Source organism: Moesziomyces antarcticus, assembly GCF_000747765.1.
Source record: "Moesziomyces antarcticus DNA, scaffold: scaffold_v10003, strain JCM 10317, whole genome shotgun sequence".
NCBI lineage: Eukaryota > Fungi > Basidiomycota > Ustilaginomycetes > Ustilaginales > Ustilaginaceae > Moesziomyces > Moesziomyces antarcticus.
In genome coordinates, this window is record NW_014639007.1 from 193,482 (window position 1) to 217,939 (window position 24,458).

The 24,458-nt window shown below is 61.6% G+C and overlaps 10 protein-coding genes across 10 annotated transcripts; 4 read left to right on the forward strand and 6 right to left on the reverse strand.

The window, feature by feature from the left end:
- Window positions 1-251: 251 nt before the first annotated feature.
- On the forward strand, window positions 252-2,246 carry PAN0_003c1526 (glycosyltransferase family 32 protein; the record flags this gene model as incomplete). The annotated part of the gene is made up of 1 exon (XM_014802485.1): window positions 252-2,246. The coding sequence occupies one exon, from the start codon at window positions 252-254 to the stop codon at window positions 2,244-2,246; it is 1,995 nt and encodes a 664-aa protein (XP_014657971.1).
- Window positions 2,247-2,548: 302 nt separating this feature from the next.
- Window positions 2,549-3,481, reverse strand: PAN0_003d1527 (mitochondrial NAD transporter; the record flags this gene model as incomplete). Its single annotated transcript, XM_014802486.1, has 1 exon — window positions 2,549-3,481. The coding sequence occupies one exon, from the start codon at window positions 3,479-3,481 to the stop codon at window positions 2,549-2,551; it is 933 nt and encodes a 310-aa protein (XP_014657972.1).
- A 664-nt stretch (window positions 3,482-4,145) lies between these two features.
- On the reverse strand, window positions 4,146-6,063 carry PAN0_003d1528 (amidase; the record flags this gene model as incomplete). Its single annotated transcript, XM_014802487.1, has 3 exons — window positions 4,146-4,267; window positions 4,342-4,469; window positions 4,541-6,063. 3 exons carry the CDS (start codon window positions 6,061-6,063, stop codon window positions 4,146-4,148), a joined length of 1,773 nt encoding a protein of 590 aa, XP_014657973.1.
- A 937-nt stretch (window positions 6,064-7,000) lies between these two features.
- On the reverse strand, window positions 7,001-8,593 carry PAN0_003d1529 (ERG4/ERG24 ergosterol biosynthesis protein; the record flags this gene model as incomplete). The annotated part of the gene is made up of 1 exon (XM_014802488.1): window positions 7,001-8,593. One exon carries the CDS (start codon window positions 8,591-8,593, stop codon window positions 7,001-7,003), a length of 1,593 nt encoding a protein of 530 aa, XP_014657974.1.
- Window positions 8,594-9,707: 1,114 nt separating this feature from the next.
- Window positions 9,708-10,636, forward strand: PAN0_003c1530 (uncharacterized protein; the record flags this gene model as incomplete). The annotated part of the gene is made up of 2 exons (XM_014802489.1): window positions 9,708-9,988; window positions 10,108-10,636. The coding sequence occupies 2 exons, from the start codon at window positions 9,708-9,710 to the stop codon at window positions 10,634-10,636; spliced, it is 810 nt and encodes a 269-aa protein (XP_014657975.1).
- A 217-nt stretch (window positions 10,637-10,853) lies between these two features.
- On the forward strand, window positions 10,854-11,540 carry PAN0_003c1531 (uncharacterized protein; the record flags this gene model as incomplete). Its single annotated transcript, XM_014802490.1, has 1 exon — window positions 10,854-11,540. The coding sequence occupies one exon, from the start codon at window positions 10,854-10,856 to the stop codon at window positions 11,538-11,540; it is 687 nt and encodes a 228-aa protein (XP_014657976.1).
- A 569-nt stretch (window positions 11,541-12,109) lies between these two features.
- PAN0_003d1532 (ribosomal protein L29) lies at window positions 12,110-12,892 on the reverse strand (the record flags this gene model as incomplete). The annotated part of the gene is made up of 2 exons (XM_014802491.1): window positions 12,110-12,293; window positions 12,588-12,892. 2 exons carry the CDS (start codon window positions 12,890-12,892, stop codon window positions 12,110-12,112), a joined length of 489 nt encoding a protein of 162 aa, XP_014657977.1.
- Window positions 12,893-13,793: 901 nt separating this feature from the next.
- PAN0_003c1533 (DUF1237 domain-containing protein) lies at window positions 13,794-15,608 on the forward strand (the record flags this gene model as incomplete). Its single annotated transcript, XM_014802492.1, has 1 exon — window positions 13,794-15,608. The coding sequence occupies one exon, from the start codon at window positions 13,794-13,796 to the stop codon at window positions 15,606-15,608; it is 1,815 nt and encodes a 604-aa protein (XP_014657978.1).
- Window positions 15,609-15,697: 89 nt separating this feature from the next.
- On the reverse strand, window positions 15,698-20,111 carry PAN0_003d1534 (uncharacterized protein; the record flags this gene model as incomplete). The annotated part of the gene is made up of 3 exons (XM_014802493.1): window positions 15,698-18,645; window positions 18,875-19,086; window positions 19,165-20,111. The coding sequence occupies 3 exons, from the start codon at window positions 20,109-20,111 to the stop codon at window positions 15,698-15,700; spliced, it is 4,107 nt and encodes a 1,368-aa protein (XP_014657979.1).
- Window positions 20,112-20,980: 869 nt separating this feature from the next.
- PAN0_003d1535 (uncharacterized protein) lies at window positions 20,981-24,133 on the reverse strand (the record flags this gene model as incomplete). The annotated part of the gene is made up of 1 exon (XM_014802494.1): window positions 20,981-24,133. The coding sequence occupies one exon, from the start codon at window positions 24,131-24,133 to the stop codon at window positions 20,981-20,983; it is 3,153 nt and encodes a 1,050-aa protein (XP_014657980.1).
- Window positions 24,134-24,458: the final 325 nt, after the last annotated feature.

Sequence of the window (24,458 nt, forward strand, 5' to 3'; positions counted from 1 at the left end):
CATCACGCAGGCGCATCTTTAGGAGAGGACGCACGCATTCATCGTCCATCACCACCCAGCCCATGCTGTACTCGCAAGCATAGATTGCACACCTCCCACAGCAACCACTCGAAACCTCGCACGCACATGCCCGTTGATCTGAATCTCGATCTCGTCCAGCTCGCATAGCCCTGTCACGCTGCTCCATCGTACTTGCCCCCCTCGCACCCGGCACCGGCCTCCGGGCCGTCATCTCGAAAACCTCGGCGACCATGGCGTCCTTCCTATCGAGGCGCACCTCGCACATCCTCCTCGTCCTCCTCGGCCTCTTCCTCGCAGGCACCATCGTCGTCCTCTCTACCGCCAACGCCTACTTCTCCATCGACTCCTCCGCCTACATCCTCCCCGAAGAACTCGGCACATGGCAACAGATCCAGTCCGGCGACTCGCCAGACGGGCCCGACTCCTGGGCCGCACGCATCCCCTGGCTCGCCAAACTCACCCAACCTTCCTCCTCCTCCTCCTCCACCGCCAACACCCACAACAACACCATCGATCCCAACGACCCCATCGCTCGCCCGCAGCCATGGCGCGACAACACCCCCAAACCCTGGGACGCCGCCAATCCGGCAGAAAAGATCCCACGCATCATCCACCAGACTTGGAAGGACCAGCATCTGCCGCCGCGATGGCAGGCCATCCGTGACGAGTGCGAAAAGATGCATCCGGACTACGAATACATGCTCTGGACCGACGCCTCCTCGCGCAGCTTCATCCAACAGCACTACAACTGGTTCCTCCCCGTCTTTGACGCCTACCCGTACCCCATCCAGCGTGCCGACGCCATCCGCTACTTTGTCCTCCACCACTACGGCGGCATCTACATGGACCTCGACATCGGCTGCCTCCGCCGCTTCGACCCCCTCCTCCGCTTCGAGGTCATCCTCCCCAAGACCATCCCCGTCGGCGTCTCCAACGACGTCATGCTCGCAGCCAAGGCGCATCCCTTCATGGACCAGCTCATCCACAACCTCGTCAACTTCAACCACCAGTACCTCACCAACTACCCCACCGTCATGTTCTCCACGGGGCCCATGTTCGTCTCCGCCTCCTACGGCCTCTATGTCGACGTGCACGGACCCGCGTTCCCCTCGACGCCCAAGCAGCCCGACGCAGGCTTCAAGGGCGTCCGCGTACTGCCCAAGTCGCTCTACGGCAAAAACGTAAAGCCCATCGATGCGCCCGACGCCTTTTTCTCGCATTTCTACGGATCCAGCTGGCACGCCAACGACGCAGGCTTCCTCATCTTTCTGCGCAAGTACGGCCGCGTGCTCATCGTGCTCGGCCTCGGCGTCGTCCTCTACGGCTTCTTCCGCACGCTCCTCCCCTCGTTCCTCTGGCGCGTCGGCAGTCGTGCCGGATTCGGCCGCGGTAGCAGCAGCAGCAATCGCCGCGGTCAGCGCGAGCAGGGACGCTGGATCAGCCTGCCCATCGGCACGTCGTCCCGCGCGCTCTCGCGGCGCCGGTCCAAGCGCAGGTCGACCACCGACGAGGACCGCGCGGTGCTTCTCGAGGACATGGACCGCAACGACACCGCAAGCACCTCGGCCGCCAATCCGAGTCGGCTCTCGATGCCCGCGCCGCGGCCGACGCGTCTGAGCCTGCCGCTGTTTCAGCTGCAGGACTCGGAGCCGCGCGAGCCGGCGCCGCAGTCGGTGCTGGCGTGGATGGGGCAGACGCTCTCGCGGCCGTCGTCGCGCGGCGATGCGATCGGCGAGATGGAGGCGAGCCGCGCCACTGCCGACAGCCCCTCCAAGAAGAAGGGGGTGCTCTACCTGCCCGCCTACTTTGTGCGCGGCGATGATGGCGCGAGCAGCACCGAGTCGCAGCTCAGTCCGAGCAGCAGTGCCAGTTCGCAGCAGCTGCCCGCGGCACATGCGCACAGCCCGCTCTCGCTGAGTAGCTTTGGTCCCAGCACCGCGGGCACTGCTGCGTCGGCGCAGAGTCTGGGGCAGTGGGCGCATGGTTTGTTGCCTGCTGGGTGGCGTGGACCGAGTCCGGCACCGAGCCATACGAGCCGACGCAGCAGGTTGAGTCAGGATGTGGACCTCGAGAGTCTGGGCAGTAGGGCTAGTCAGGATGCCGAGGATGACTGGAAGGGCAGTAAGGATGCACAGCCGCTGCTGGATAGGGAGGGCGCCAGGTCTGCACCGCCTCCGTACGAGAGCCCGTATGCGGAGACCAAGGGCGCGGATGAGAATGCCTAGTCNCCCCTCCCCCCCCCAATCCCCCCTAAGCCTGCGCGCGCGCGTGGGGGGGGGAGCAATGCTCATGATTGTTTTCGACGGATCCAAGGGCCTTCCGGAGTGGCTGGGATTGTGTGTGACAGAGAGCGCGGGGTGAGGGTGAGGATTTCTGGCGCCGCTTGTCGTGCGGGTTTGGAGGTGTGGTGAACAGCGTGGGGGGGTTCAAGCGACGAGGGCGTTGACGGAATCACACCTGGGATGGGTGTTTTGGTCTTTGGGTCATCATGGTTTCTATTGCAGGATCGCGTTGGGGGATGTGGTGACTATGCGGCGTCGGGATGGGTGAGGTGTTGCATGATCAACTCGTACGTCAGAATTGTCAATGCCGAGCTTGGGACGGTCCTTACAAGGTTGACTGTCATGCCCTTGTAGAATCCTCTGACGCCTTCGTCCCTTGCAATGGTTTTGCAGGCCTGCAATACTCCGGAGTAGGTTCTTCCTTGGCCGCGTGGTTGCATTTGCAGTCGGGTGCGCAGCACTTCGTGCGGGTACGTTGTAACGCTCGCGATCATCTTGGCGCTGCTGCTGCAGGTCAAAATCTCCGCCGCTGTCAAGTCGTCCCTCCCCACGCGATCCCTCGCGAGGCTCTTGAAGCTTTCGTACAGCGGGAATTGCACCGCCACATGCGAAACACCCAGCAAACTCGGTAGCAAGCCTTTGTAGAACCCACGTAGGCCTTCTGAGCGGTAAATTTGGACGAATGCATCGGCGGTATGGCGGTATCGTTGAACCGAAGAGCGGGAGGATTGCAGCATGAACCGTGTCTTGACCACCCACAGTGGGGATGTGCATACGGTACTTGCAGCTCCAGCTGTCATGGCCGAGACAATGTGATTCACAAAGTCTTCTTCTCCAGACCCAGCCACATCGCGCGCGAGGATGGTCTTGCACGAATCGTACACGCTAAAGTAAATCGCCCATGTCGGCAAGTATCCAAAGATCGTCGGTCCCAATCCGCGATAAAACCCACGAATCCCATCATCCGCCCAGATCTTCCGCAGCGTCCCCCTTAAACCGAGGTATCGTTGCGTTTCGACCGAGGATATCGCTGAAGCGTCGGCTATTGGTGTGGAGAGAGCGGCGGGTCGACGACGACCTTCTTGTGCCTGGAGTCGCGTCTTGACTACGTCCAGCGGACACGTAAGCACGCTCGAGACTAGGCCTGCACATGCACCGGCGATAGCTGACGAGTGCATCGTGCACACAGAGCCGCCGCAGCCGAACCCACGTCCTAACCGGCTGCCGCTGCGAAAAGGTGGAACTGGCCGCGGTCACAAGCTGCAGTCACGAGAAGGCGCAGTGGGCTACGCTAGCATCGGCCAAACCCAATGCCGCGTGCGCGCCGGTCAAAGGCGCAGAAAGCACAAAGAGCGACGCACCAAGGGCACGGCCACTGTCACAGCGCTTGTCGGATGCCGACCAGTGAGCAGATCGATTGCGAGACTGGCGTTGATCAGCAGATAATACTCGATGCGACTCGACTGGCTGCTTAGACTTGTCGTATAGAAAGAATGTCAGGTCGTCGCAAGTGCTGGAGGGGGTATGTGCGGATGTGCGTGCCGGGATCGTGGACGTCGTTTGGCGGCAAAGAGAGTGATGGATGGCCGGGCAAGGGCAAGCGATAATGGATCGGTGGTGGAGGTTTGGCGACGCCGTCCTCTGCCGGCGTCCGTTTGGCTGCCGCTGCTGCATGAGCCTCAGCACTGTGCATCTCTCTCCCTCCGCTCACTTTGGCCCTCTCGCACGTCCATCGTCACGCGCGAGATAGCCTCCGAGAATTCATCTCAATGTTCACTTTCTCGTAGCTAACATATTGGTTTCCAAAAATGTACTTTCACGCTAAGATGCCCCCGCTGCCACCTAGTGCAGCGTGGCGCCGGCGTCGCGGATGACCTTGGCAAGTCCAAGCAGCTCTTCGTCCTGCAGCCGCTTGCCCACCACCTGCAGGTTGATCGGCATCCCCGCCCATCGCTCCGGATCGTCTGCACAGACAAAAGAAAAGAAACTCGGTCAGCCATGAGCAAGAGGAAAGAGTTGGAGCGGTGCGCGCGCTCACATCGGTCCCAGTACTCCTGGTCGGCATTGTCGGGGAGGCCGGTGTAGGGCTTGTCGAGCGCCGTCTTGGGGTCCTTGGCGGGATCGACAAACCCGACCGGGAACACCACACACGGGCGGTCCAGCAAGCTGTGTGAGCAAAAGCAACGATCAGCAATGGACTTTCTTACGCGTTGATGCAGGACGCAGGGGCAACTCACTTCCACTGGGTCGTGTACGAGACATGGTCGTTGGTATCGTGTGGGCAGCTTGCCCAGTTGCTCACGGGTGCGATGATGGCATCCACGGGCCTTCCTGTCCCCGTCTTGTCCTTAGTCGCCTGCCAGTAGTCGAGGTACTCCTTGCGGTATGCGCTCTTTTCGCGGTTCACCTGCCACGACTCGTACGTCGACAGATGCTTGGCCTCCTTTCCATCCGCCATGAGGTTGTACATGACGGGCTCGCCGCCCTGCTCGCAGCTTCGACGGATGTCTTCGCCACCATCTGCGCTGTAGATGCGGCCGATGATGTCGTAAGCGCGCAGATGGTCGTAGGGGATCCAGTCGATCACCTTGTGTCCGGCCGCCTCGAGCTTCGCTTTGGTCTCGCGCAGCGCGCGCGTGATGGGCGGGTGCGGGTGCACGATTCCATCGTCCCACTCGATCGCAAAGCACAACTGCGTCTTTCCAGCCGCATAAGCCTCGGTGGGCTCGGAACTGCCCTTCTTGAGCTGAAGGTCCTTGAGCGCATAGGCATCTTCGTTGAACGGCATCGAGACGAGAATCGGGTCGAGTTCCCACGGTCGTTCGGCCAGCACGGCGCGCATGAACGTCACGACGCCCTCGAGCGAGTGCGTGAGCGGTCCGATGACAGAACTGACGCTCTCCTGACCGAGGAACGAGTTGGCAGCGTTCTCATAAGGCACACGATGCATCGAAGGACGCATGCCCCACAGCCCGTTGAACGCCGACGGCACACGCACCGACCCTCCAATGTCCGTGCCCAGGCCGAGCGGGCTGCCGTGCATGCCGACGAGTGCGCCTTCGCCACCGCTGCTTCCGCCGGGCGTGAAGCTGCGGTTGAACGGGCTGACCGTACGGCCGAAGATGTGATTGTGCGTCTCGCACCGCATCAGACTCTGCGGGATCGAGGTGCGCACATACGGCACACCACCCGCACGCAGAATCACGTCCGTGATCACGCTGTTGCTCTTGGCCACACGCCCGATCCACCCGACATAGCCCATGGTCATCTCGGTGTCCTTGATGTCGAACTGGTCCTTGAGCGAGACGGGCAAACCGTGCAGCAGGCCGATCGGCTTGCCGGTCGAAGCGAGGGTGTCATCACACTCCTTGGCCCGCGCGAGCGCACGATCGACAAAGATGTCCGTGCAGCAGTTGGTGAGCTGGTGCGCCAGCACCGCCCGACGCAGGAACGCCTCGGTGGTTCGAACCGACGACAGCTTGCCCGTGCGTAGAAGGTCGAGCAGCTTGTCGATCGGCGTCTCGGTGATCGCCACGTCCTCGAGCGAGAGCACTTTGCCAGGTACGCCCGTTACGTTGTCCGTCGGGTAGATCGTTGTCGGCTCCGGCATGTGCGGCTTGCTCTTGCTGAATGGCAGCGGCAGCTTCTCGTCCGGCAAAGGCGCCACACCCGCAGCACTCAGATCGGCGAGGTAGCTCGCAGGGATCGACGCATCCCGCTTGGCTCGGTGCGCCTTGCTCTTCGCAATGTAGTCTCCCATGGTTGTCGTGTCTTTCGTTCTTCGAGATAGTAGCTTATGGCAGTGTAGAAAGACAAGGAATCGAACGAGGCGGGTGGACGGCTATATATCCAGACACGGCGAGGCGGGAGATAAGGTACATGCAAGGCTGCCTTGACAGCTGGCCCGTGTACCACCACCACCGACCGAAAAGACTGTTCGCACTCCACCTCACCCGCCTGCCCGCTCGGGGAAAAGGTACTCGTCTGCTGGCGGCTACTGGTGCCGACGTCTTGTGTGCATGTTCGTGCACCACTCGCCATGCTGCCTGTCACGAGGTCGCGAGCATGCACACCAGCTCACGTGGCGTACAAAGCTGGAGCTCTGACCGATTTCCCCGCCCACCACGCTCTGGCTCACCAGCGTGTCGGCAATCGAGTGCGGTTACGTATCGAAGGCCTGCAAGCGAGCGAGTTGCAAGGGTGGAGGAGCCAGCTCGGCGCATTGGCCGGCAATCAATTTCTTCCTCCTTTCGCGCGTCGCTCCACCTCGGCGCTTATCTCGCACCCAGCCCCCAAGCCCAGCCTCGCTCCGACGACTCATGCACAATCGTGGCGGCTGGTCACCTGTTCAGTCAATGCCCCGCCTCGCTGCAAGGCCCGATTCCACCCGCTCACGATCGGATATCGGGCACGCTGGCGGGCGAATGAAGCCTGGGGCGATTCGGCATCTCTGAGTGATTCGCAACGAGATACGGGTGACAATATTGTACACGCTCGGTGCGCTTGGAGGTTGAATGGGCGAAGAAAGAGGAAAAGAGGCACAAAGGGGGAGAAAGTTGGCTGTGGAAGCCGGTCTCGACGGTCAAGAGCGAAAATGAGGATGAAGGAGGGCGGTTCGAAAGGCGTCGGCACTTTCCAAAGCGCCTCTTAGCAGCGAGCAGGAAGCGGAACCCCCGCTCGCATGCGGGCGGAATCGCTTAGTAGACAAAGGGGATGAAGGCGTACTTGACGATGGTGCAGTACTTGTCCCAGTCCTTGCCGTACTTGCGGCCGCATCGCTCAAAGTCGCGTCCACAGCGGTGGGTGAGCACGGCGAGGAAGAAGACCGAGTAGTAGTAGGGGATGATGGAGCGCGTGCCTGCGATGGCGCCCCACAGGAACGCCTGGGTCCAGTCGGCCGTGTAGTTGGGCTTGCGCAGGAACTGCCACCAGCCGTCGATGAGCAGCGCGTTGCCGTGCTCGGTCTGCAGGTAGCGCGGGTCCTTGAGCGTCGACCACGGCCACTGCGGGAACGTCCATCGGTGCTTGAACGTGCCCTGCAGCTGCATGCGGAAGCGCGACTTTTGCGCCATCGACGAGTCGAACACGTAGTGCGCGAAGAGCAGCAGCGAAAACATGAACACGTACGTGGGCGTGCTGAACTTGTAGTACGACGGCGGATGCGCAGCCATGTACACGATGCTGTAGCAGTACGTGAAGGGCACGCCGGCAAAGTTCCAAAAGATGACCATGAAGCCCCACTTCTCGTGGAACATGTCCCAGGTCTGCGGGATGCACTCCTCGCCCTTGCCGCACGCGTTGATGTAGAGGCCCGTGGCGAGCACCATGAACGCCATGTTGGGCGTCACGTAGCCGTACACCTCGTACTGCTTGCACGCGCCGGACACGCTGATGAGGAAGAGCAGCACCCACGGGATGCGCACCTCGGCCCACATCTTGAGGTCGACCGAGCCGATGCGCGGGTTGAGCGCGGCGCCCATGAAAAAGTCGTACGCAAAGTTGCCCGACATGCGGTGCGTCGTGTTGGTGGCGACGGCGTGGAAGTAGGTGGCGGCGCTGACGGCGTAGCCGGCGATCATGCTCACCGTCATGTACTCGCCAAAGTGCTCGATGATGGTGGTGAGGCGGTAGACGCCGCTCACGTGCAGCACGGCGCAGGTGACGAGCGTGGCGTAGAAGGACGACAGAGCGTTGCACTTGTACATGAGCGTCTTGTAGCCGAGCGAAGGCACGGGTAGACCCTCCTGCATGTATCCGGGCATGACGACGGCGAGGAAGAACTGGAAGACCATCAGGCCACCGTAGCCGGCAAAGGCGCGCTTGGTGGGGAAGGCATCGTCGCGGACGTGTGCGCCCATGCGCTGGAGGAAGGGCCAGACATCGTCGAGCGAGTTGGGCACGACGAGCTTGCCGTCGTAGAACCACAGGCAGATCCAGAGGTAGTACATGAGGAGCGGGAAGAGCGTCATCATGGCGGTGACACCCCAGGGCCCGCCAAACTCCCAGTCCGAGTGCTCGTCGAGCTTCTTGTCGGTCTCGCGGCCCTGCTCGGAGATGACGATGCCGGGGGTGTACTTTACGAGCGTCTGCTGCTTGCCGCCGCCCATGATCTGGTCGTCGTTGAGGTCGACGTGCAGATAGGAGTGCTTGGGCGTGTAGTTGGCCTTGTCGTCGTCGCTCTCGTCCTGGACGACGGTGCGCTTCTTGGGGGTGGACTTGGACTTGCCGTTGGGCGTGGCGCTCGCCTTGGCGGCGGCGCTCCGCGTGCGGAGACCAGCTGAGTCGGCCATGGTCGGATCAGCGGATTGTTTGGGCAAATCGGATGATGGGGGGCCAGAAGCAAAAGCGGATGTCGCCAAGCGCGTGCGTTCAAGGCCGGAGGCCAGCTCTCTCCGCCGGGGCGCGCCGCCAGCTGGAAGACACGTCTCTGTCCGGCGCACGATGCAGATCCATTCCGAGCGAGAGGCAGCAGCAGAGCGCAACAACACGCAGAGCCGCGACGCGAAGAAATGACTGAATGGCAGGCGGAGTTTTTTTGGCGCTGCAATTCATGTTCAAGTGTTGGGTTTTGCGAAAGCAGCAGCACACGGCCGACGGCTGAGAAGGAAAAATAGCGGGAAAGTCAAAGCTGAGCGGAGAGCTGCCTAGATAGCCGAGCCACAGAGGCACTTTTTTTTTCGGAAGCTGTCGCCCGCTGCGCGAAGAAGCGTGCGTGCGGGCAGGTCTGCAAAATGAGCTGATCATGACGCTTCTGCAGCCCCCAACGCGATTCGGGCGAGTGTCGGCCTGCACGTCAGGTGGCGGCTAAAGACGAAGGAAAGCAGCGCGTTCCGAGTGGCGGCAGCGGCACTTCGCACGAGCAGGCAGCTCGACATTAGCCACGGATCACAGTGGGCGAAAAAGATGGTGTCTGTCCGGCAGCGCTCTTGGACAGGCCGATTCGATGGCATGGGCGTGGCGATATGGAGCGCCGGAACGTAAAGGCAACAATGGCTTTGTGGATCGCCGTTCATGCCGCCATCCCCACCGCAGCACGTGTCCGAGATGAGATGAGGTGGTGGCAGACAAGACCCAAAGCATCTATATCGGGTCGACAGCGTACGCTATGAACACATCGGCGATGTGACATTGGGCGGTTATCACGGATCCCCTAGCCGTGCCCCTTGCACCTCAGCATCGCATACTATCGGTGGTCTTGGAATGCATGCAGAATCGGCGTTCTTGCCAAGAAGCTTTGAGGTTCTGTCGCGTCGGCTCGTCCGCTCGCTCTCCGGCGTTGGGCTGGCGTGGCGCCTCTTCATTCCGCGGGGCCTTTGTGGCACGCGGCCGTGGTGTGGACAAAGGGCGAGGCAGTGCCTGCGTGCAGGCAGAGTGTGGGTGCCAAGCACGCGGCACGGCCGCTCGATGAGATCCAATCTGGCAGGTGGGCGAGAAGACGGGATTTTTGGCCCAAATTCCAACTTGGCGGTGAGAGAGGTGCGGCGCCAGGGTGTGTTGCTCCCCAAGCGTGACGCTCTGCTGATCTCGACGCGCCTCGGCATGTTTTGCTGCGACTGGCGCCTCTCGCCTCCACTCGGGCGGCCTGCCGTGGGAAAGCGAGCTGCTCGACGACCTGCCGGGCCGGACCCTGGATGCCGAAAACAGGAGCGGCTGAGCATCTTGGCTCGTAATGTGAAGGGTCAAGCGTAAGCATCGGCACAGCCGGGAGCGGTTCTGGCCATCGTGTTGCCATCGCGTTGTCATCGCGATGCTCGCTCGAGTCGATAGCTGCATCGGTCACACCCCGAGGCTGGCTGTATGGCAGTGCCGGTATCATATCCACCAGTCTGGCAAGCCCACACGCTGAGAGCCAGGTGGAAAAATCCGAGGCAAAGGTGGGTGTAAGCCAATGCTGCGAGCTTTCTTCTGTCGATCTTGGCATTCCACTTTCGGCCACGCCGGCGACGGATTTCAAGTCAGCGCTCAAGATTGCGCTCGCCTTTCATTCTCCTCTCTCCCCCCTCTTCCTTGCCGCCGGATACCTTGGCTGCCGTGCATCATCCTCCTGCTTTCCATCATCTCTGCCCTGGTGCGCTCGCTCAGCCTCTCGTCCATTCCGGTCATTGCCAGCCAAACTTGCCGCTGCCGACTTGCACGTTCAGCCGGCATCATCCGCGCGCGCGCTTGGGGCCGCCCTCTCCACCGCGCTTGGCTGCTACAATAGCGCTGCCAAGCCTCTAGCTCGTTCCTTGCATCGCTCTCGAGCCTCGCCATCCTCGTGCCCAGCGCCTCTGCCTCCACGCCTCCGCCATCGCTTCCACGCTCAACTCGGCACCCTCGACAAGCTTACTTAGCAGCCTCGTCCTCGACGCACCTCCACAGCCCCGACCTTGACCACCACCACCACCATCCATCCAGGCGCATCCATCATCACCCGGCCATCATCGCAACAGCATCCTGCTTCACGGCCCGCCTGACGAACTCTCACGACTTTCTCGACCGCCATCCTGCTCCTCGGGCCCAAGCCGCTAGCTGGACGTCACTGCACAAGCCCATCGCCGACGAAGATCGATGCCTGTGGCAGCCGTAGGCCTTCTGGTCGTGCTCTCTGTGGAGAGTTTCAAGGCATCGTCGCGCTTCTTCCAGCGGCGCAAGTCGAAGAAGCATGGCTACTCGTCGCTGCGCACTGACAGCCTCGGGCGGCCCATCAGCGAGGAGGGCAAGCGGCTGAGCAAGAACGAGGCCAAGGCGCTCGTGGCGCACAACCGCGAGATTCAGCGCATCCGCACCGCCGAGCGCGAATGGCGCGCCAAGGGCGAGCGCCTCCCGGCGTATGCCGAGACGGACAACGACGCCATCATCCAGTCGCTTCGCCGACCCAGCACGGCTCCGGCATCGGGCAGGAGCTCGTCGTCGCCTTCAGTGCTCACAGTCGCAGCGGAGAGTCCGACCGAATCCGTAAGAGCGGGGCCGGTGCGACCAAGAGCCGTGAGCACAACGTCGGCGGGGCTGGAAACCCCGGCGAGCGGCGTGCGCGCCCAACGCGAGGCAAGGAGCGACGACCTCGCCGTATCCACGTTCGAATCGCTCGACGGCGGAGCGTTTTCGATCCGCCGAAGAAGGACGCAGACACTCGTGCTCCCCACCATTCCCAGCTCCGAATCGCCCGAGATCGAAGACATCTTTCAACACGACGGCCTCGATTGGAGACGCGCCACCTGGGAAGCTCCTCCGATCTACGACCAAGTGCGCGCCTAATCGACTCCTCCTTGCTTTCGCCTCGTTGCTTCCCTGTTCCATTTGTTGTTTTGTTCTTTGCATTGTACCTGTACTTTTAGTCGTTTTGAATTGCGCATCTCTTCTCACCTCTTCGTCGCCACTTTGAACGCAAGTGACACTGCACAGACTGAGTGTGTCACTCGACACAGAAATACGACCTCTCACAAGGGCTTGTCTGGTCCTACAGCGCAGAACTTGGGCGTGCCTGCGGTCATGAGGTCAATCCAAGAACGGATTGCTGGGCGAGGGTCACGACTGGCTTGATGGATGATGGATGATGGATCTCGGGAAAGAAATGCATTGTGAGGGGTTTTTGAAGATGGTGGATGATTTTTGGAGCGCCTCTTTGCCACGCTCATGGTGCGCCCAACTCTACGTAAGGCTGGATGTTGCGACCCGAGTGGGACGAAAAGGTGCCGAAGGATGGGTGTGTGTGTGTGGTGTTACAGCGGCTCCAGATGAACCGGTAGGATGTGCGTCATGCTTTTTGGAATCACGCACGGTCGGATGGTGGGACGCAGAAAAGGGCGAGAAGTCGACGAACACACTTATGCCTCGGCACGAGCGGCCTTGAGGGCCTTCTCGGTGCCGTGCTTGGCGTAGCGCTGGTTGCGGACGAACTTGGGGTCCACACCGCGCAGCGACGGGTACTTGTTGGTCTTGGGCTTCTTGATGCCGTTGCGGTGGGCCTTGCGCACCTGGTTGTGCTGGGACGAGTTCTTCGACTTAGCCCTGCACAGCGCAACCGTCGTATACAGCAGCAACAATTCGAAGTGATGATGCGGAGAGCAAGGTCGAGAGATGTGCAGAAGAGTCGGATGGTGGTGGATGAACGTAGTCGATAGCAGGTATGAGATGTCGTGATGCAGATTGGGCGGTCCATAAGTGAAAAGTCGATGAAGGCATTCAAAATGGTCGCAGAAGTCGTAGGTGGTGATGTGAATGGGCAAAGAGGATCACGATGGCAAAGGTCAGTATTCCGATGGCTGGGGTGTACATGCTATCCAACGATTGTCTGGTGCGAACCGCCACGATGCGCCATGCAAAGCAACCGTGCCATCCTTGCGGTGCGAATTCGAATGGAACGAAGGGATGGTGGAGGATGCGTTCTGCTTGGTGCAGCGAGTGGTGGCGTGGTCGTTGGTGCGAGCGTGATGACTTACATCTTGACGGTATATACGGGTTGGGTACAGAGACTTGGTGGTTAGGAAGGCGGAGCGCTGATGGCGCCGACGTTCTTGGGCGGGGCCTGACTCTGCACTCTGCACTTTGCCCTGCCAGAAGACTGGGCTGAGGGGGGGCGAAATTCTCAACTGGCCGGCTGACCGCATGGCTGCCCAGGTTGCCCACTGCCCAGCGCAATTGTGTGTGAGGCCTGCCGCCTTGGCCTGGCCTGGATCGCGGCGGCGGCAAGCAGGCAGACTCGCCAGTGTCAGCGCGAGGCACTCGTCGCATCCGAGAAAAAGGTGCTGCGGCAATTCCTTCGTTTGGATTTGAATGACAGATGATTTGTCATACGCATTTTCGTGTTCCGTTTGTCGGCTCTCGTCGCTCAAACATCTTTCTGCAAAATCCAAACGCCCGGCTCGACATCATCACGCAGGCCGCCAGCGCCAGTTGACCGGTCTCCTCTGCATGCCGCAACCACACGGCCCGGTCTACCGAGTTCAGAACAAGCTCGCCTAGCACTTTGCAAGACATTCGACCAAGGCTTGCATTGCAGCATGCACAGAGAAATCTCGGCCGCCGATCTTGGTTGGACCAACGTCGCCGGTGAGCCAAGCCAAGCCAGTCAAGAAACCGGCATGTGCGGTAAGAGTGGTGGTGGTGCTGTAATGGGATCCTTTTTTCCATTTCGGGCAATTTTTGGACCGTTGGCAACTCCGCTCGCTTCCCCACGTCGGTTTGCGGGGGTGCGATGAATTGTCGATCCTGCGTTCAAGCCGCTCCGCATCCGCTCAGCCCCTCTTCGGAGAGCCATGCCATCGGCTCTCTGCCCACCTCGCCTTGTGGGTTGTAAACGATCCTAGCCGAACCTAGCATCTCGCTAGCCGAACACGGCCACCCTCTCGCACTGCGGTCGTCGGTCCGAGTCGGCCCTTGCTGCTCCGAGCCGAACTGCTCTTCATGAGGCAAAGGCCGCCACTTGGATCTCGTATATAGGCAGTCCTTCGCCCCCCCCCGCCGTTTCCTAATCCATCAACCACAACCCAAAGCAAACACAGGAGCACCATGAGATTCGCATCGCTCGTGCCGTTTACGACGCTGGCGCTTTCCTTGGCGGGCGTGGCCTCCGCCGCCGCGCTGTACGACGGGAGCCAGCAGGCGTTCCTCAACACGCTCGCCTCGCGCAATGCCGACGGCCGCGCCACCGAAGACGCCTTCGGCGACCCCGAGTACACCTGGCCGGAGCCCGACCCGACGCTGCCGCTCGACTCGCTGCCGGACGCGCGCCCCGCCGTGCAAAAGCGTCGCTTCCGCTCGCGTCTGGTCGAGGCCGAGATCCGTCGCATCACCGACAAGATCGCCGACCCAGCGGTGAAGCGCATCTTCGCCAACGCCTATCCCAACACCCTCGATACCACCGTGGGCTGGACAGATCTGCAGCTCAACCACCCGGACTCGGCCACCGCCTTCCCGCGCGCGTTCATCATCACGGGCGACATCCTTGCCGCGTGGCTGCGCGACTCGTCCAACCAGATCTTCACCTACCTTCCGCTGCTCCAGTCTCCGCCCGAGCCCTATGCGGTCGGGGACAAGGACTGGCTCAAGCTGTATCGGCTTGCACTGGGGCTGCTGTACCAGCAGTCGCAGCAGGTGATCACCTATCCGCTCGCCAACTCGTTTGGTCCTCCCAAGTCGGCCACCATCACCAACAAGAAGAACCCGGCGGTGGGGGATGGAGACGATGCAGACTGGGTGCAACCGCCCGTACCCGGCAGCAAGGGACACTATTTGCCCCAGCCACCCAGCAACTACACCAAGGTCGAGGGGAATGACGGCGTGTATCTGTGGGAGACCAAGTGGGAGGTGGATTCGCTCGCGGCGCATCTGCGTCTGCCGTCGCTGCTGGCCGAGTATGCCAACCGCACCGACTTTTTGGACAACGAGACGTGGCAGAGGGGCGTGAGGATGGCCATTGATACGCTGCGTGCTCAGCAGCGCGGCTCGCGCGAGGAACACGCCGCGTACGAGGCGTCCAACTCCACCACGCTGCTGCCGCCCAACATCACCGAGCGCAGCGAGTGGGCACAGCGTTTCGGTAGCGTCCAGGGCGGCGTGTACCGCTTCCAGCGTGAGGCGCGCTCGGCCACCGAGACCAAAGCCGACTTGGGCTGGGGCGAACCAGCCCGTCGCAACGGCTTGGTCAAGAGTGGCTTCCGTCCCTCGGATGATGCCACTACACTGCCGCACCTCATCCCCTCGAATGCGCAGCTTGCCGTGGCGCTCGAAAAGCTCGCTCCGCTGCTGGACAATACGACGGCGATGAGCGATGTGGCTGCCAACGCGCGCTCGTTTGCGGCCGACATTCGCGCTGCCATTGCCCAGGAAGCCGTTCTTCCCAACCGCCTCGCCGGAGGCCAGGACATCTATGCGTTCGAAGTCGACGGCTACGGCAGCGCGTACTTCATGGACGATGCCAACGTGCCCTCCCTACTCAGTCTGCCTTACCTCGGCTACATCGATGCGAGCGATGAGACGTATCAGCGCACGCGCGCCTTCGTCCTGTCGCAGGATACCTCCAAGTGGTTCTACTCGGGTGCGGATTTCAGCGGCATTGGTGGCCCGCACGTCGGCACCAACTACGCCTGGCCAATGTCGCGCATCATGCAGATCCTCACCACCACCAACGCAGACGAACAGCTCCACGCCCTCAGCCTCCTCCGCAACACCACCGCCGGCACAGGCCTCATCCACGAATCCATCAACGTCCACAATGCCACCGACTTCACCCGACCCTGGTTCGGATGGGCAAACGGCCTCTTTGGCGAAGCCATCCGCCACATCGATCAGACGAACCCCGACATCCTCCAGCACACCTTCTAAACTCGCACCTCACACCCAATGCACAACGAAACATCGCTCTCTGAACACGATGCGATTGCATGCAAAGTCGGTGCGTTCTTGAGCCAAGTTTAACATGCATCGGATGTTGCTTGAACCGCCTCTGACGGCGGCGGCTTGGTCGCGCCTGCGGGCTCGTTGGGCGAAAGCAGAAACTCGAGCATTCGATCCGGTCCTTTGAGACGCATGAGCTCGCGAATCGCACGCAGCTGCTCGATCTCTCGGCGCTCGTCCGCATACTGGCCTGCAAGATGATGCGCAGTGCGCAGTGCCGCCTGGGCCTCTGAAACGCCCTTGGGCTCCGTCTTGCCACTGCGCGCTACACCGTTGCTCTTGAGAATGATCTTCTTAACGCCCGTTGCCGGCGCAGCTGGCGAGCCTACCTGCACTGCCGCTGGCACTGCACCAGCAGCCGCCCCCGTGCGGATCGGCGTGGGCGTGGCGCTCACCGCGGGCGAGGCGGAGCGCAGCTTTTTCGCCGGCGTATTCGGCGAACCGGCCATGGCCGACTCGGCTGCCACTGCCGCCTTGCGCTTGCTCAGACGCACCGGATCGCCGCTGCTCACGCCCGACGCCGCCTCCATCGCGATGCGCTTGATCAGCTCCTCCTCCGACAGCCCAGGCTGCACGGGCTGCACAGGATGCACGGGCTGGACCGTCTGAGCTGGCTGCGACACCTGAGCAGGCTTGACAGGCGTGGCCATCTCTCGCTGAGCCGCATTCTGCGCCGCAGTCTCAGCGCCTGCATCGCTCTCGCTATCCGACAGGCTCGACAGCGGCGAGTCCGAGGACTCTAAGCTCTCGGGCTCGTCGAGCGACGAGCGCAAGCTCGACTCGGGTACGTCGCTGTTGTCCAAATCGATGCCCAATGCCGTTGCCACCAATTGCCGAGTCCGTGATGGTCGGATCAAGCCGGGCGTCTCCTTCACAGCAAGCGCATCTCCCGCCAGCCTCGCCGACGCAATATCAGCGAGCGAGTCGAGACCCGATCGCTGGTAGTCGCGTCGGCCAAACGGCCTGTATCTCGACACGTCCTCGCCCGTCGGCGCCGCTCCGTCCTCTGCCGCAACCAGCCGGAACGGCGATCGATGCACCAGTTCGTCCGCCGCGAGGTAAAAGACGCTTCCGATCTTGCTCGCATCGTCGCCCCGAAGCTTGCTCCAAAAGTCGGTGCGGATGACCTTCTCCGGGAAACGGTAGCGGATTTTGGATGCAAGCTTGGACCCACCATCGGTGAGTGTGGGTGAGTCCACCACGCCCGGGATCGGGACGAGTGGGACCTCCTTGATGCCTGTCTGCAGGCTGCCGGTGATGCCGTTGGCACCCATGAGCAATTCCATCGGGTCAGGAATGATGTCGATATCGCCGTTGTTGAGCACCCGCGTGCGGAAGTGCTTGCCTGGGCCGATGGTCTCGACCGACGGCAGAGGCAGGTCGAGCGTCTTGGGCACAGCTGCGCCGATGCGCGCAACCCTTCGGCGCTCGCCGACGTGGTCGCTGTGTGCGGGGCACATCCACTTGCGCAGATTGCTCGGCATGCCCAGCATGGGCGGATCGACGCAATCGATATGCCAGTGAAGCGAGCAGAAGTCGCAGCTCACGATCCTGCGCCAACCTGTCCCCTCGCGAATGGTGTGGTCCGCCGGTGTCGCCGCCGAGGCGCTGCCGGCTTCCGAGGCTGCGCGGCTGTGTCGCTCTGGGGAGCCGACTGGTGCGGTATGCTGATCGGATCCTGCGGGCAACGCTGTTCCGCCACATCGGTAGCAGAGCACGGCGTCGCCGTTCTTGTCCTTGAGTCTGTACGGGTCGCGAGGCTCGATCTGCCCATGCCGATTTGGCTTGACCTGGCGGACCATAGCTGCGTTGACGAAATCGCCGTCTTTGGCGGTAGCGACATCCTTGAAGTAAGTGCGCACGTCCGCCGGAAGCTGGAAGCTTTTTGGATTTTGCTGCGACAGAATCGGGAGCAAGTAGCCAAAGGGCCCCAAACCTTTGGGTCGGGACACCGCCTTGGGCTTGCGTTCGGCGACGCACACATTGCAGAACCACATCTCGTCCATGTTGAGATCGGAGCCCGCGCCAGGTTCGCCCGCCTTGGCTTTGCCCTTTTGGACCGGATTTGCCTTGGCCGGGCCCAGCACTTGCGCCGCATTCGAAGGCGGCATCTCGTCAATGTCAAGAGGCGGGTTCATGCAGAAGAAGTGGAAGCTGCGCGGGCAACCGTCGCAGCAGACAAAGCGGCCGTGACCTAGGCAGACCTCGCAAAAGTCGTTATTGGCACTGCCCTTGTCCTCGAGCCTGGGAGCCAATTTGGCATCCGTAGAGCTGGAGCTCGAGGCCGTTGGCACGACAGCACCTGCAATGCCTGGAATGACACGGAGACGTCCTTCCGGGGTGTGCATCATACCCGGCGGCGGCTCAACCAAGGATGGAGGCACGATCGTGCGTGCTGCAGTGTTACTCTTCTTGCTCGCCCCTGCCGAAGGCACGGCGGGAGCTACAGACGCTGCGCCAGCGCTAGCCGCCGAAGGCGACCTGCGAGCACGCGCGGCTTCCTGTGCTAGCAGTTCGCGATGCTTTTTCAGGCCCATGGGATCTGCGTATGCGCTAGTGATGGACTGCGATGCTTGTAAGGAAGCGCCGCGGTTGGACGGCGTGCGACGAAGGGCGGCGGACGGAGATGCGTCGGCACTCTCCAGTGTACCTGCGGACAGTGTCGGTGGAGCCGCTTGTTGTGGCACTGACGATGAGGGCGCTATACTCGCGGTCTCCGATCCGATCGCGGTCGATGGCTGTGCGGGCTCGCCGATTTCGGTAGCGGCACCTTGGGCACCGGTCTCCGGAACTGCTGATGCTTCCCGGCTAGTTTCTCGTGTGGCCGTCGCAGTCGCAACAGAGTCGGCGTCCGTCAACACGTCGGCGATGAGCGGATCGATGGCTTTGTTGTCTGTCAAAGGTGCCGATTCCGCTTTGCCGCTCGATTGCTGGCCAGCCGCCGCAGCATCGTCTGCCGTGGATTCTCTGCGAGAACCAAAAGGGATGTCAAGCGAGGAAAGTGGTCAGTACTCGGCTTCCGATAGATCGACTGAAAGCGCGCCGACGAGGTCGACGCTACGGATGGGGACGGTGGCAACGCAATATTCGGCCGATGCTTTGTGGTCATGTGCTTCGTGCGCAGCACCGCAAAAATTGGCCAAATTTGGCCCCACCTGTGATTTCCGCCCCTCTGATCTGTGCGACCTGCTGACCCGGCGCGCGATCAGAGGAGTAGCGCGCGTGCTCGACCTGCTCCATCGTGGCTGTGGCTATGAGATGACATCCGCCGAGTCGCAATCGCTTGCCGCCAAGCGATCCCACTTCTCGGCCTACAAGCGCCAACGCTGCCTGGCTTGCGCCTGCGCTCTTGGCGTTGACAGCGCCTTTCTCCATGTCACCAGCCTTGGCCCAAAATCGCCTGTCGCTGAGAGCCGCGTTTTCCCATGCCGAAATGAAGTCGTGGGGGTTCCGAGATCGGGGGTTTGGAGTATTGTGTACGTACCTTTGAGCCGCGAGCGTAGTCTGAGCGCTTTTCGAGGCCGGGATAGCGCTCTTCTGGACTGTCTGGAAGAGTGCATATGGCATCTTGCCATTGAGATTGGTGGGAGTATCGAAATCGGCAGGCGCTTGAATTGGGTCGGATCTGCGAGCCGCTCCGTTGGCCGCCGGAGCTGGGCCTCTACGTTTGCTGGCAGTTGGAGGTGCAATGATTTCCGTCGCGACAGGATTCAGTGGCGGATAGGCTGGATCTGTAGGCAATGACGGCGGAGGGCCCATGATCTCGGTGCGCAACGCCTCTGGTCCGGATGCTGCCGGTGCATTTTGGCTGGCAAGCGCTAGTGCCGCCATGGGTGGAGGCTGGACGGCAGCGACGGAGATCTCGGGCGAGTTCGTAGACGGAGCAGGCGGCGGGCTGCTGGAGGCGCTAACGAGCCCGCCCGCTAAGGCGCCGTCGTGAAGAAAGCCTTCTGTTGGCGGAGCAGTCAGCGTGGCGGCTGTTGCTTCCATGTCGACGTCCGGCTCAGTCTTGACGCCAGACGACTGCTGAGTGGCGGCATCCTGGACTGCATCGGTCTGCATAGAAGTGCCGGCCGTCGGTGGATCTGTGACTGGAGCTTGTTGCATGTCTGCAGGCAATGAGGAAGGCGCGGACTTGCGTTGTGCCTCGCGAAGTGCTGCTGCGCGCCCTTTCAAGGCGAGCTCAAGCCAGTTGTGCGGGATAGGAGGAGCGGTCGTCGAGACGAGGCGCGTCGGCGTCATGGGAGTCGAAGGGCTGTCAGCGAGCACGCCCTGTTGGAGGCGAGGATGGTTTCCGTTTTCCGTGCTCTCGCGAGGTATGGTTGGCTGCGCAGAACTCTTCGTTGTGGACTTGTCGCCTGCTTCGCCGGAACGAGCTTGATCCGGGCTCGTGCGTCCCAGTGTATCGCGCGGAGAAGGTACGGGAGACATGCAGCTCTCGCTGTCCTGTGCTGGCCGGCCGCTGGGCGGAACGACGATCGGGACGATACGATGGAATGCGTCGCAATGAGGTAGACCGAGCTGCCTCAGTTGCGGCTAGAGCGTGCTTGCGGTCTTCCTGTCCGTCCGATCCAGAGTCCAGAGACGGATCAAATCCGGTTGCGCTACACCGTTCCAGTCGGTCCTGTAGTCTGTGGGAAGCTCGCGTCAAGCTGAAAGAGGAGGCGTTGGGACCTGGGCGTGGATCATGCGGCGAGGTTTGAGTTGCGGTCCGTGTCCATTCGTAGTCGATCCTGGATCCTCGTGGCAGTGAGAGCTCGATGCCCTGTGAGTGTCGCGTGTGGTTAGCAGGCGCGGACGCGACGACTGGCGCAGACGTCACGCCGAGTGAATGCCAGCTTGTTGGGACGCGCTGAGGTTGGAGTTGGTGGCAGAGGCAAGCCGTTGCTCGCTTGGCTCGGTCGCGTCTGGCTTTGGGGCCAATTTTTGGACGCCCGATGGCGAAGCCGTTCCGTCCGGGCGCGCCGCCTCGCCCACCTCGCGCTGCATCGCCTCAGCAGCCCGACGCGAAAATGAGCAGCAGTCGCCAACCTCCAACAGCAACCTCCGCCTGCTCCCGCCCTACCGCGCGCACTTGGCGACGCGAATCTCGAGACCAAGCCGGCCCACATCGGTGCTACGAGCCGATGGTCGTCGTTGCTCAGATCGGTCCATATCTACGCACACTCTAATGTACATGCATTATCGCCGTGAATCGCATGTAGACGTGGTTTCAAGAGACATGTTCCCCGTCGTGTCGATTGCAAGATGAGGTGCTATGGCTGGTCCATCTAGAGTGACTGTCTGGATGCGCGAATCGTTCAGCGGACTGGAAGCGGCGAGAAGCGCTCCAGCCTCCTGTTGCGAGGGACCGAAAGGATGGGTCTGACTTCCCCGATGGCCGAAGCGGGCTCCGCTCGTGCAAGCACAATGCATTGAACGCTGGGAGCTTCGACGTGCGAGCCGGGTGCCGATGCAGCCAGCGCTAGCAACAGCGGCGAAAGGGCAAGACGCACACGATGCAGTCTGGTATCCGCGCCGATGAGCTCAGCCAATGCGCCCGGCTCGCTTTGGAGCAGCGATGTGAGAGAAGCTGCATCCGCGGCGGCTTGGCCATCGACGGCAGTGGAGGCTGCTGCGCGCGAGGCGGCCACGCCTTCTAGGATCTGCCGTACAAGACCGGCGAGCTCGGGACCTGCGAGTGCCGGCCCCAGCTCAACAATCGACTCGGAAAGCAGCGCGAGGATCTGCAGCGTCGACGTCGAGACGGACGATCCGGCGGGATCCCTGCGCTCGCCGGTCCCGCTAGGGCGTGTGAATACGCCCGATATGCTTCGCTCCAACCGAGGCCTCCAATGTCGCTCCAGCATCTTCTTAACAGGCGGCCGGAGAGCTCTCGATGCGCTCTGATCTTCCTGCCCATGAGCGGTGGCCAAAACAGCGATAAGCTGCATCGCCAGCGACGTGGCTCGCGGTAGTCCACCGTCTGCGCCAATCGCCGTGCCGTCGGATCGGTCCAGTAGGTCCGAAAGGCCAGTCTCGATTTCGCTTCGCGAAGATGCAATGAGCGAGTCAAAGCTCGTCTGGATCGCCGCGCTCGCATCTGCAAATCGCTCGTCGCCTTCGAGCTCAGCGCGGTAGATCTTGAGCTCGCGCGACATGGCAGACAGCGGCGTCTCGTACAGGCTCGCTAGGCTTTCTACCTTGTTGGATCGGCCGCGCAGGTCGTCTTGCAACGCCGAGATGTATGAGCGGCTCGACCGGATCGGATTCGAAAGATCGTCCGCATACGAAGGAGCTGTCCGCATCGAGGATGCATTCTGTGCTTCGACCGGATGGAAAAGAGCGTCCAGAGGCATCTCGACAGCGGCAGCCCCTGCATCGGCTCCGTTCCCAAGGCTTGCAGCGTCCCGTTCCAGAGAGGTGATTGTCGCCTTGGCCTCTTTCAGCAGCGCCTGAGCAGCGTCCAAGAGTTTCTGTTGCAGCAGCTGCAGCAGTCGCGCCTGCAAGGCGGAAGCAATGTCCGCTTCGAACTTCTGCATCTCGGTGTGCACCTTTGCGAGCGCAGAATGGCGTGCCTTGTCTTCTGTGTCGTCGGTCACTCCGAGCTTGCGCGATACGATGCGGCGTGCGCGTTGCATGGCGAGGCGGAGCGACCTACGCAGCTTGGCTAGCTCGTGGACATCAGAGAGCTCTGCCAGTAATGACGGTAAGCTATCCGTACCTGCGTGGTTCGATGCGCCGACGATGATTTCGCGAGCCTTGGCAGACCAAGAGGACAGATCGTCCATCACTTGGCTGGGAGCGGGCATGCCGCGGGAAGCGAGATCGAGAGGAGGCACGTACTCCTGCAGAGACACCGGCAGGAGCCGGACGAGGACACGCGAGCTGGGCAAAGTCTGGATCAGATCCGCAGTAGAGATCCTGACAGCACGTCGCTGCGGTGGATGCGGCAAATCGACACCTTCGTCCGAATCGAGCTTTGGATCTGTCGAAGACGGCGGAAGGCCGTGGCTCGATTTGCGACGCAATGCGCGCATGGCGGCCGCATTCTGGCGTGGCGTCCGATCATCGGCTGGCTGAGGCATCAGAGAAGCACGTTCGCTTGTCGGAGACGAGACGAGCTTGGCGGTCGTTGCAGGATGATCGGTGCTCGTGATGGTATTGAGCAAGCTGAACAGCCAAGGCCTGGCTTCTGACGAATCTTCTGCGCGCGCAGGGAGCACAAAGAGCTGAAGGACGTGTTGCAACGATCGCGCGAACAGCGTTGTGAGCTGTGCGATCGTGTGAGATGCCTTGGCCACTCTGTCGCCCGCAAGCTCGCTTTCTGTGGCGTCCGGGCTCCGTGTCGACGCTGCGGCTGCGCGGCGGTCATCTTTGTTGTGGGAGGAGGGCTTTCTCCCCTTGCGTCGGCGTTGGAGTAAGCGGCGCATCGCCGTCAGTCGGTGCGACAGCAGGAGCTGCAAAGCCTGTTCGAGGCGAGTCCCGTCGATCAGGACCAGCGCAGCCAGCTGATCAGCGACAGCCGCAGACTCGATATCGATGTCCGAGAGGAGGAGGAGGGCTCGATGGATGATCTGCTTGCGCATCGGCTGCATGCTCTGCCACTGCTTCTCGATGAAAGGGAAGGTTTCCCTGACATTGACCTTGAGCATCGTCACGGCTTCCGATGTCGAGGTTATTCCCATTTCTGCATCGGTCAAGAGAGCCGAATGAGAATGTTGAGGGGAAGAGGCGTCGGTAAGATCGTTCCAGGTGGCCTTTGCCAGCAAGAATGCCCAGGAGGCTTGAAGAGTCTTGCCCTTCTCGATTGACTTCCAGACGTACTCTGGCACGTCCATGATGAGACGCAAGGAAGCACCGAGCACGTACACTGCTTCTTGGTGCAGATCGGACGCCTCTGTATCTTGAAGCCCGGATGGAGGTTGTGTGGGCAGAAAGCTCCTGCGCCTGGCAAGCTTGCTTGGCATGTCGTGCTTCTCCTTGGCATCCGCCGCAAGCTGGAAGCCGCTCGAGAGGTGCTCGAGTCGCTCTGTAAGTTGCTGCGAGCTTCTGACCATGTCGATGATCGTGTTGGCTGTACCGAGCAAGTCCTGGTAGCGTTGGCCAACGAGTGCCCGGAGCTCTTGTTGTTTTGACACGGCGATGCTCCTTACGGCACGCTCGTACGCCTCGACCTCCTTGACCGGGAGCGAGCGGAAGAGCGTGTCCGGCTCCGTGCCGAATGGATCCAAGCCGGTTGTCTGGAAGATGCGGGTGGCCTCGTTCGGCACGGACGGACGGCGAGGAAGTGTGTCCATGGAGAAAGGAGCATCGGTGCTGGTGATGCCGGAGCTGGATGTGAGCGAGGCATTGGTACGAGCATGCCTTGCACGTCCGTGCCTCGATGGTGTGTTGGGCGAAGATGCTGCTCCCGCTGTTGACTCGACGCCGTTTGCAGGGCCAGAGGCGCCCTGCTGAGTGCCGACGGCCATCAATGCCTGCACCACGCTTGCGCTTCCCTGGACCGAGTGCGGGGGTTGGTCGGTCCAAGTTGATCAGGCAGCGCACCTACGCCCGCCTCCTTCACGAGAGTTGTGGCTGTCTGGTGTGTGTCGTGGGTAGGAGGAGTGTGGATGATGGTGGAAGGTTGGGAGCGAATGTGGAATTGACCTTGTGCTTATCCGTGCGTGACGGACTCGACTCGGTTCCGAGCGGGGTGGACCCTGGAACTTAGTGCAGTTGGAAAGACGCGTCGAAGAGGAGAAGTGCATCTTTCTGCCGCTGCTGCCTCCACTTTCGGCTTGTCGACTTTGGCCC